Source organism: Egretta garzetta, unplaced genomic scaffold (assembly GCF_000687185.1).
Source record: "Egretta garzetta isolate BGI_Z169 unplaced genomic scaffold, ASM68718v1 scaffold51, whole genome shotgun sequence".
Lineage (NCBI taxonomy): Eukaryota > Metazoa > Chordata > Aves > Pelecaniformes > Ardeidae > Egretta > Egretta garzetta.
The window spans coordinates 2,928,742-2,940,641 of NW_009258549.1; the positions used below are offsets into that span (position 1 = coordinate 2,928,742).

At 47.7% G+C, this 11,900-nt stretch overlaps 1 protein-coding gene across 1 annotated transcript; it reads right to left on the reverse strand.

Annotated features, from left to right (window-relative positions):
• Positions 1-1,882: 1,882 nt before the first annotated feature.
• On the reverse strand, positions 1,883-11,894 carry JOSD1 (Josephin domain containing 1). The gene is made up of 4 exons (XM_009647850.2): positions 10,905-11,894; positions 6,425-6,553; positions 6,113-6,307; positions 1,883-4,296 (listed from the first exon to the last, which is right to left on the reverse strand). Exons 1-4 carry the CDS (start codon positions 11,087-11,089, stop codon positions 4,197-4,199), a joined length of 609 nt encoding a protein of 202 aa, XP_009646145.1. The 5' UTR covers positions 11,090-11,894; the 3' UTR covers positions 1,883-4,196.
• Between the last annotated feature and the right edge of the window lie 6 nt (positions 11,895-11,900).

Below are 11,900 nucleotides of genomic sequence, written 5' to 3' on the forward strand. Positions count from 1 at the left end.
AAGGTGCTGTGGATGGGCCGGCCCCGGGGTGGAACCGGGGGAAGGCTTCTGTCTAAGGCACAGGAGAGAAACGCGGGACAAGCCCGGGGCTTGTGAGAAGCAGCGAAGGAACCGACCCTTATTCTGAACGGGCTTTCTCCTCCCTAGATTCTCCAGGGCAGCTCTGTGGATTGGGACCACTTCCTTCAAGAGAAACGCGGGACAAGCCCGGGGCTTGTGAGAAGCAGCGAAGGAACCGACCCTTATTCTGAACGGGCTTTCTCCTCCCTAGATTCTCCAGGGCAGCTCTGTGGATTGGGACCACTTCCTTCATGATTCTGGTTCTTCCTGTCGTCTTTGAAACTGAAAAACTGCAGATGGAGCAACAGCAGCAGCTGCAGCAGCGACAGGTGAGGCGGGAACACCCCGGCCCTCTCGGCTGGCCCGTGGAGTCGGTGCGGGCTGCCCGCGCCTCCTTCTGGTTGCCAGCTGTTGAAGGAGCTTAGGGAACTGTTATGACAGCATGTTGTAAATTGCGGCCTTGCTCATCCCAGTGGATGCACGTTCCAATGGGATGATCTTGCCGATTCCCGGTAACAGGCCAGCGGCAAACTCCAGCAAACGTAGCCTGGCTTTCGCTGGGCCGAAACAGGCAGCAAGGGCTGCGCGCCCGCTAAGGCAGCAACGTTCCAACCCACCCCATTTGCACTTGGTGGGGTCGAGCATTGAACTTGGTTGTCGTAGCAGGGGAGGAACCAATATGGCAGGATGCTGAGGGGGCAGAGGGGAAGGCATGGTGGCCGCCACCCTGCATCCTTGCAGCCCCCCAACTGACCATTTTCCTTCCAGATCCTCCTCGGACCCAACACAGGGCTCTCAGGGGGAATGCCAGGGGCCCTGCCTCCGCTCTCTGGAAAAATCTAATTTGCGGGAGCTGCGTTGGATCGTATCATGTGGGAAGACCTTGAAATTATCAGATATTGAACTGTTGATTTGTTGGGTCAGGGCATTTTTTTTTTTTCATTTGTTTTTATTTTTGGTTCTCCTTTGGGACATTGACCTGTTCATAACGAGGAGGGGGAAGCCCCTTCTCTGGACCTGATGACGGTTCCCCTCTGCATCCTCCCCGCCCACGGGAGTCGCGAGTCTTTCCCTTTACTCAATCAGTACGCCATAACCGGTTACAGAGACTCGAACCCGGGGAGTTCCTCTTCCACCCTCCTTGCGCCCCAGCCCCCCCAAACCACCCCGGGGCACAGGTCTGGCTTCTGAAGGCAGCAGCCAAACATGACACATCCTTGCCTGGCCGACTGGGAGCCGAAGGACACCGTTGACAGGAGCAGGAGTGGTTTTCCCAGCAGGCAAAGCTGGAAGGAGGGGTGTGGGTAGCCATACCCTGTGGAAAACGCTCTCCGGGAAGATGCGTGTGCAAAAACACTTTCACGGCGACTTCGCGTGTGTGCAAGTAGCGAGGGAGCAGCAGGCCAGGTTCACGACGATCACATCCGCGCTGATCCTCTGCCTCATAAAGTAGAACTTCAGATATCAGCTGCGTATTTTTTTGTATCAAATATTAAATAAATCCAACCTGAGCAGTGTGGTTTTAATAGATGTCCCTTAGGGAGGCTCCATTCTTCCAGAGCAATCAGTGGCTTTGTGGGGAGAGACACCACCACCACCACCCCCCACACCGTTCCACAGCCACGGGGGAAGGGACAGACATGGCTCTGTCACCTGCAGGTGGCTGAGAACACTTTGGGCAGCTGAAGGGAGTTCTTGGTAGAGGTGATTCTACCTCCGCACCGGCAACCGACTCATAACACTCACAATGGTTGCAGTTTTATAACCAAAGAAAAAAAATTTTATTTTTCCTTTACATACTTTGTTACAGAACAATTCCGCTGAACACACAGAAGTGGTAGGACATTTATATGGAAATGTGTTTGGTTTTTTTTTTTTCCATTTTTAATATTTGGTTAAACAAAATACATCTCTGTAAACAAACCCAAGACAAGACTCCAACAAAACCAAACGAGCAAGAAAACAAACGGGGGCTTCCCTGCTCCCGAAGCAGTGGGACTGGAGCGGCTCGCCCACCCTCTTGGGCGCAGCAGTCTCGCCTCCCGCAGGGGTGCAATCGCGCGCCTTCCCTTTACCTGAGCAGCTGGATCACGCTGTTCCCCCCCAACCACGGGAAAGGCGCTGACGTACAAGGAAAGTAGCCCCAAAATATTTTAAAACATCTTTCCTTGCATATTGTGCACTGATCTGTTGGCTTGCCGTTTCCATGCAAATGGGGCTCCTCCAAAGTGCGGCTTTAAGCAGCATAGAAAATGTTGCTGCTGAGATTTGATTTTTTTTTTCTCCCTCTTGAAGAAATGGCTTCAAGTCGCAAGCAGAACGCCCTGCAGGCTGTGCACCCTGCCTGTAAAGTGTTTAAAAACGCTGCCAGCTGGTATTGGTCGGTGGAATGTGTTACGAAATAGGACTTCTTATAGAAACGTCGGGTCTTAAAAACCCAAGAGCTGTTTGCCCTTGACTGTGGGAGGCCGTGCTCAGAAGACAGCAAAAAAATGGTGCTTGCCAGGTGTCTGGGGGTCAGTGAACATCATCGCCCCATCGTCAGGCGGCCTCTTGTTCTTCGTTTGGAAGGCGTGAGTACGGCAGTCTCTCGGCTTCAAACACCCGCTCGCGCTCTGCGGAGCTCTCGAGAAAAATAGCTGAGAAAAGGTAGCAACAACCCCTCCTTTCGCAAGCTCAAACACCAGTAACGAGACTTCCCTGCACAATGGAGCGGGATCCTTCAAGCTCGGTCACATCCCAGAGACTGCTGTTTAACTGAGACATCCCATGCACAAAGGAGGGAAGCAAATGGCGGCTCGGCCAGGAAGAGCTAAACACAATGAAGTCTTCCAAATTCAGCGCTTCCTCCTCTTGCTGTGGAAGGTGCGACTGAGCTACAGCTCACCCGACCAACTGGGAAACAGCCGGTGGAGATTCCCTGTAGCGTCTCCATGTCTAGTTGCTCTTCCCCGCGGAAGGGAAGGGAGGAAAAAGCGATTCGTCCATTAACGGAATGTTTGTCAGCCAACACTAAAAGAGAGGTTGGTTCAACTACCAGGCCAGGCTCTCTACCCCGAAGGCTCTGGTGGGCCCTGTGCATCTCCCATGCTATCATCTAGTAGCTATAAAAAGGGCAAAACCTGACTATTTATAATTTTTGCTTTGTAACTTTACTTCTTTCTGGGACGTTTCGCATGACATTTGCGACTGTGGGCTAGGCTTCTGGAAAGAGGAAAATAAAAGGGAATGAATTCCTCTCAAAACCCCCTTCAGTTTTACTCCTCTCTCCAAGCAGCCCCATAACTACTGCGTGACCATGCAGAAAACCAAAATAGGTATATAAAAAAAAAAAGAAGAAAAAACCAATGTAGCACAAAGAAACCCAAGCAGCCTACGGCCTCTCTCCAGCCCAGAAACTCGATACTCCTCAATTAGCCTGCGCTTGCTGTTTCCACATCACCTTAGCCAGCCACATGCTGCCGAACAACCGCTCACCACACGCAGAAATCCCTGGAGACACTGGGGAAGAATCCTCCAGCTACCCAAAGAATTTCTTGAAAGATGACACTGGGTTTATTGTTTTCTCATTCCTGGCACAAACCATCCCGAAGAAGCAGAAGGTTGTGCTGAGCACTGTACCATTACTAGTGTTTGAGAGTGTCCTGAGAGACCCTTCAAAACTGCACACGTCTTCACGATGTCTTGTTTTGGAGGGAGAGACTTGCAAAGAGGCGGCAGCGTGCTCAGCCCCTGCTCCTCCCTGGAAAGCCCTGGAGGGAGCAGCGTCCCACCACAGGCAGCCCTGACCAACTTGGGAAAAGGGAGGCCAGAGGCTTCCAGACGCCCTAGCCCCAAAGCCCAGTTTTAAAGAGCACAACACCTTCTAGCTAGCTGAAGGGCACGCAGCTCACCCGCCTGTGCAATTCAAGTGATTGGCTTCCAGTTTCCTCCACTCTGCCCTCAGTTCTTCCCCCCCCACCCCCCTCCCCGAAATGTCCTACACCGTTGCCCTATTGCACCAAGGAAGGAAGAAAAGAGCCTAACAAAGGGAAGTTCCAGACAAGAAGAGTCGGGGCACCCGTCATCCAGGTTTCAGGACGTTGGGAGTTCAGTCAAGGGGAAGAGCTGTAGTGGGAGGACAGAGTCAGTCCAGGTCACACATCAGCTCTCCAGCTCTGATGTGCTTCCACCTCCTCTGGAACCACCAGCAGGAGTTCACAGTTCTTTCCTCTCAGCTGGTGTTTCAAAAATTTCCTATCATAAAGAGAAACAGAAATAAGCACTAATGAATGTAGAACTTCGTCATCTTCTACAAGAACTACATACAACTAACTCTGCAAACATGACAAGAAACGGCTGGGAAATCCACACACACTGTCTTTAGTTATTTTCTAACCCAAAAAACCCTCAAAGCCCAAATATTAAACTGGCTCTACAAGATTCAACACACCTCTAACCCAGCAAGTTATCACAGAATCACACACAGATTAGCAAGGGTTGGAAGGGACCTTGGGAGATCATCTAGTCCAACCCCGCTGCTAAAGCAGGCTCACCTAGAGCATGTTACGCAGGACTTCATCCAGGCGGGCTTTGAATATCTCCAGAGAAGAAGACTCCACAACCCCCCTGGGCAGCCTGTGCCAGTGCCCTGTCACCCTCAAAGTGAGGAAGTTCTTCCTCATATTCAACTGAAACCTCTTATGCTTCAGTTTGTACCCACTGCCCCTTGTCCTGTCGCTGGGCACCACCGAGAAGAGTCTGGCTCCATCCTCGTGACATCCACCCTTAAGATATTTGTACACGTTGATTAGATCCCCTCTCAGTCTTCTATTCTTCTGGCTACACAAGCCCAAATCTCTCAGCCTTTCCTCATAGGGGAGATGCTCCAGTCCCCTAAGTTATTGCGGAATCAGATAAGCATGATTCTTAACCTCAGCAGAGAGGTCTATAAAAGCATCACTTTCCAATTTGCCAAGGTGGCAAAAATAGAATTAAACCCAAGTTCTGTTTCTTCAGATCCCCGAGATCAAGAATCCCACTGTATTTTAAAATAATTCCAACACATCTGGAATACTTGTGAAAAAAACCCCCATTGTTTAGATGTCCTTATCGCAGGCTAGGAGCAGCATACTGCCTGGTCACTGGACGTGGTTCTGTAGCCCCTTTCTGCCCTTAAGCTTTTTCTAACACCAAATTTGGATTATCTCCAATAACTATGAAAGTCAAATCAATGTTTTCTCCAGTATCTTTCAGCCCAGATTTCCAAAATTCCCTAGACAAGAAACCATTATTTGTTGCTGAAGAACAACACACCTGGGATAAAATCCATCAGAAGCCCAGCACAAAAGGCTGACATTCACTTTACCAAGACTTTTAACAGCATGGTGTGCTCTGCAAATGCTGCTCACCTGTAATCCCTGCATCAGAACAAGCCTAGCTGAGGCAGCAACCCTGCTCCTAGGCTTTGGAACAGGATGGAATGGAAGCTGAACAGCAACTGAGAGCACCGGCAACTTTACAGTCAAAGTAATTCCACAACCACCTTAAGATTGCAGAGGGGAGTCGAGCCAGAAGCACAAGCGTACGCTTACATGGGCAGGTGACTCCTAGCTAGCAACTTTCACTGCTGTCAGGAATAAGGCTGCACTTCTAATCTGGAAAGCCTTTTGTTGGGAACATGCCCACAGATTGCTACTGAAGAGGCAAAGGAATGCAGACACTCTCACATCTGAGGAGAGGGTGAGGCATGGCACATCTTGTTGCAGGTGTCACCCACTAATACCAGACTTGGCCTCTACCCTCATCACCAGCAACAGAGCCAGCCACCTAAGAGGCAAAGTCTGGGCTCTCCTAAGCTCACAGAGATCACCGCTGGTGAAAACATTTTCCTAGCTTCATGTAAACAGGGTGTAAATCTAAGTGGAGGCACAAGAACCTTTTGTTACACTCAAATCTTTGCTGTTGAAGTTCAACCATAAAAGTTTCAATCGCTAACTCTTTAAGGACAGATTCCCCACATCCAACAGGGAAGGATTTGAGGAGGAACAGGATGCAAAAATAAAAGTCCTACCTGAGCTCACTTTCACCTCCAATCCACTCCGGCACCTTGAGTTTGGAGTCGAGGTTGTAGTAGGTGCCTCCCACCTCCCGGACACAGATCCAGTGCTGTCGCTTGAGGGGGAGCTTCAAGGGGCCCCAGCAAAGGCTGGAGGGCAGATTCATAATGAAGCCCATCACATTAGACAGGGCAATGACATTAACATCCCTGAGAGAGTGCAGAAGACAAGACAGTGATAAGACTATATTCTGGTGCTTCAACTGCCATCTCTTTCTCATTTTTACGAACAGCAGCCATCTCCAGAGTTACACGAGTTCTCAGTACCTGCGCTTGTCCCACCAAACCGCCTCATAGCCTTTGGTCTGAAGCGCGGCCATGATCACGTTCACATCATAGTTTCCGTTTCCCAGCATGCTCTTCTTGTGGGGCGTCACCATGGTGTTGGGAGACAACCTGCAAAGGGAACAGGAGACTGCTTTAGCAGTGTGGGTGTTTGTGGAACCTGTACTCCACAGTCAGAGAGGGGCTAGTTGCCTTATAACTTGAAGCCTGTTTTCAGGGGTTTTGTGTTTAAACACAAAAGGTCCCTTCCAACCCAAACTATTCTGTGATTCTATTCCATTCCTTCTTATCACTCAACAAAGGGGCTGAGAGGGCCAAACAGTGCATTAAGAATAACTTTGATGTACAAAGCCACCAAAGATCCTAGCTTTGACGTGAAAGAGACCGCAAAGCAGGAAGCTCTTTTCCCCCCCACCTTGAACTGGTACTTCTGAAGGATGCTTCAGTTATTTTTTTCCTCAATTCATGGCCAGAGTAAATGCCAGTTTGCCATTTAGAACCACGGCTATCACAATTTCAAGAGTCCAACAGTCAACACCAGTCTTGAAGACTAGATGAGATAACAAGAGGCAGGGCAGGCGGGCTGCAGAAAAGGTTGTTCTCCCCCACCACCCACTGGTAAAAGAATGAAATACTCAGACACAAAAGCTGTAGAGATGTTTGGGGTTAGGAGCTTTCTACAGCATTTGCCATTGCCATATGATAAAAAAAAAAATCTGTTGCTGTAGGTAACTAAACAGCTAACCTCGCTGCAAACAAATCTCTTCAGATTTAATCCCTAAGCTTGCCTAGACATCGCTTGCATTACTATAGCATCTAAAAATCCAGAACTGCAGCCCATCATGTTATACACAAAAACGTAAGGCAGCCTTTGCACAGATGCAGATAATGGATGCAAGGTATAAAACATGGAGATACCTGGCAAAAACAAAACCAAAACCAAACTAAAAAACAGCTAAACACTTATGTTTTTCCCCCCCAAGAAATTCTGTAAGGAGGGGAAACAACAAGGGAGTGAATTATTATTAAGGTGACAGCCAGGCTCCAAAAGCTGGAAGAGCAAGCACGAGGGGAAACTGGGAGCACAGAACAGGAAGGTTCTCATGCCAAACCCAAGAGAGTCAAGCCTGAGACTAATTCTCTTGTGATGAGTTACTCTTTTGATTGGCAAGGGCTCCATGAGCTCTGCTGGCACAAGGTTCAGATGTTTCTTATTATCCAAATATATCCACATTCTCACCCACCTCTCCCTCATGTCAACTCTGTCCCCCAAAACTCCTGGTGTTCCTGCATGTTTTTTGCTCAGCCTTTAGCACAGCCCAAGTTCCGCAGGCACATTTCATCCAGTGAAAACCCCTCAGCCCTTCTGCATTCCTCCCCTGACAACATGAGGCATTTGACAAGAAGAAAGCAGTGGATCGAGTAGGGAGTTTCAGACCAACAAAGGCTAGAGAGGCTACAGGCAGGTGGCTGTTTGCATCAGCTGTGAGTTTTCTTGCAGTGGAGCAGACTGCAGCAGAACAGCCTGGGAAATGACTTACCTACAGAAGGGAGAAGAGTCCAAAACAATGCAGGAATAGGAAAAGCTACTAATACCCACCCTGGGGCGTTTCTGAGTGAGGCAATGACATTTTCAGCAAATCATGGTTTCCAGCCTCCAAAGCTCTACCGTACTTTACTGTAGCTCGTCACAGCTCTTTCCAGCATCTCCATAAAAACAAGGTCACTTGGCTATACAACTAATTCCTCAAGATCACTGCTTCAATCTATTAACTCTCATGAGCACCAGCAAGCCAGGAAAGCCTTCCAATTAACGGAGCCCTCTGGGTTGCACAAGCACCCTCTGGTGGCACCATTCTCCAGAAACAAGCTTATTCCAGAGCTGCAAGAACACGTTTATCTTTGTTTCTTCCCATAACTGTCAGAGCCCCAGAAATGAGAAGAGACCAGCAGAGGTGACACACTCGAAGAACGGGTACCCGTGAGCAATTTTTCCCCAGGAATCACCTCAAGGTCTCTACTCACACACACCTAAATGAGGTCCACAATCAGCCGAAGGATTATGATTAGAAAAGGAATTAAGTTGCCTCTCCAAAGTTTGGTTTTTTTTTTTTTTTTTTTTTTTTTTTTTTTTTTTTTTAATCTAGTCACTAATCTGAGGAACACTGACAAAGTTGGACAGAAATTCAGGTAATAATCTTCTTGAGCTTTCCAAGTCAGCAACTTTCATCAACATGTTGTCTTAACACAACAGGCTCCAACATACTTTCTGTACACAGTTACCTTTCCTAATCAGGTATCAATACACAGCCTCCAGTGAAGCAAAGAGATTTTGTGTGTATCTCCATGCAACATTTGGAACGTGCATCCTTACTTCCTGCAACAAAAGCCAGAGGAACATCAAAAAGATATTTCTTGTGTGAGAGGAAAGAGAGGAAGGACTACAAAATCAGAGGGGAGCTTGGACCAAGTTTTGGCACACACTTGAGATGATAATCATCAGACTACACTGGCCGTATGCAATGGGATGCAGCAAAAGGGAAAGTAGCAATTGCGCAGTGTGGTTCAATCATTCTTCAAAGGATGTGGCAAAAGCTATGGAAAGCTTAGGCTTATTTGTGATTTTGCTACCTTATCAATGCCAGGTTTAAAAATCACACCTCACAACATTTTTGTGGCTTATTAAAAATATTCATCAGTCCTTTATCAGAGTCATCAGCACACAGAACGTGACCAGACAGAGGAAAGACATATGGAAAAGTTATGTGTAAAGGGCTACTAAACCCATGCTTCTTAAAGGCAAGTCAAAGAGCTAGACATGAGTAGTAACCTAACAGAGATGGAAAGATAGTGTCAATTCTTAGGCATAGCTTATAGCTCATCCGTTTCAGAGAGGAATTTCCACATACATTTCCATACTTCCAGTGGGCTGAATCAATCTGTGTATCTTGATCCGAATATTAGGATGGAATATTAGGCTGGAATCAAAGACAAATTCTCCCTTCTAGGGCAAGCGGTCTGACGAGATTAACATCCCAGCCCTTTCTGAGAGGTTTCATGCTGCACACTAATTCTCTCTCACCAATCCCAATGAAAGCCAACTAATTAGATCATCGCACTCCTTCTACCACATGAACTGCTTTTGTTTGCTTCAGGCCAATAGCAATTCATCTGTGATTAAGATTCTGACAATTGCCGCTCTGGAACAAAACCATAGCGTCTTTACACTGGACAAAGAGTGCCTTGAGCTGGTTGAGGACCAGCTCCGCTTCACCAACAGGAGTTTTATTTACAACGCTATCGTAAATAGCATTTCAATCCGGTATTTGCTGTTGTCCATCACCACATTTCTTTTGCCAAAGACGGGCACGCATTTGAGGAGTCAAGCACCAGTTCCATAAATCTGCCCGTTTTCAGGACAGCAGCAACAGGCGCACAGCTCCCTGCTTGTCAGCACAGGGCACCACAACCACCTTGTCCGATAGTACCTGCATAACCGCTGCCATGAAGTGTGATTTCCTACCTGTCACAAACACAAGAGGCTGTCAACTGCTGGTAACATATTCAAGCGTTAACTTATGCGATGTTTACAACACCTGCAGATAGAGTATCAGAGGAGACACCTTCTCCTATTTGATTACTTAGCTTCATCAATGAAAGGTCACAGAATTTTCAAAGGCGCACACAGGAGAATTGCCACAAAGTGTCAAAACAGCATGAAATAAACTGAGCAAAATATGAGCTATTGTACAGACCGCATTAATAATTTACATTTACCCCAGTAAAACTCAAACCCACTTTTATTAATAATCTGAAGCTGCTGGAAAACATTTAGCAATGCCAAGAAAAATGAGGATCTGAATACTGAAATTAAATCCAGTTTGACAGAGTACACAGGGTCTTGCTGCATGGAAAAAAAACCCAAAACCATAATATTTGAGGAACTTCACTTAACTGCTTGAATAAGGAGTCACTCATTTGGCAAAGCTCCTAGTGTCAAAAAAAAACCCCTCGGAAGTGTTGCAGTAGTAAATCAAGAAGTTTTTAAGATGACCCATTTGTCATTCCTGCCGCCTTCACTCTCCCAAGCCAATTCCCCAAATCCATTGTTAATATCAAGATAATATATCTACAGGAGACAGGGGCAAAGACATGGAAGATGGGTAGAAGATACATTAAGGTGGGTGGGGGAGAAGAGAGCAGTCCAACCACATGACAGCATCTGCAGTAAAGCCCTTGGACCCAAAACCGGCAGCCAGAATAGTTTAAGAAACCAGCAAAAAAAGAGAATTTCCGCATGGGAGGAGGAAGAAAGGGGTTTAAAAAAGCTACATTCAGTTCAAAGCAGTGGCACACTCTGAACCTCTCCTTTACTCTATCTCCCCCTCCAAGTAAGATCTGAAAATTCCTCCAAGCAACAGAGGACAAGGGGAAGCTCACGCCAGTGCAGAGAGTATCCTACCTCTGAAAAATCTCCTGCAGGGTTTCCCTAGTGAAGGCGTTGCTGTCCTGGAAGACATTGTTGAGGGCATGGAGGGCACACAGCTCCCTACGCTGCTTCTCGTGGTAAATATGCAGTGGCGGTAGCTGGGGTGGCTCTGGTGATTCCGATTTGGTCTTGTCACCTTTCCATGGCACGCAACTCATTTTTGCAGAGGGTGGATGAAGAGTAGGTGGTGAGAAACGAAGGAGGCTGAAGTTTCTTCCTCCACAGTCACAACAGCAGCCCACTGCCCCTTTCTTTTGCAGGCTAGCGCTGCTTCCAGCTCACAAACCCTCCTCTTGTGCTTCAGTTTATTCAGTAATTGCCTCTGATGGCTGGTTTTAAAAACCACATAAAGATCTGCAACATATTTTTCCTCCCTCCTCCCATACCCCATAAAATGTAAGACTTCCTCCCACCCCCCACAGAAGAAAAAAAAATAAAAACGTCAGAAGATATGAATCCCCTCAGTCTCAAGGTACCAGCCGGTATTTATCACATCGTTCCTTTTCTTCCATCTCCTTTGGTCTATAGTGCCACTAAAAGGGTACCCAGAGCAGGTAACAAAGAGAGGCCCACCCCCAAAGTGCCAAAGTGAAGAAGATGGAGCCAGCTTCTGGCGCTGCCTATGGGAACACAGGGTGGTTAAGGACTTATCAGCTGCATTCCTCCAGTGCCTGAATCCAGGCAAGAAGATGCCAACAGCTCAGGAAAGGAAACCGTTTCTTGCTAGGCCACAAAAAAACAAAACCAACCAACCAAAAAAAAAACCAAACCAACAACAAAAAACCAAAACAAACAAGTCCAGGCTCCGGGAAAGGCAATTCCTCACAAGTCACCCTGCACTCCGACAAAGGGAAATCTCCATTAGCAGTGAGAAGAGGCAGCACAAAGCCCGTGGGAGCGAGGGGAGGGCAGGCAGCAGGCGGGACCAGCCCCAAGGCCTCCCCAGCACCTTCCCACACCGCGCTGGCA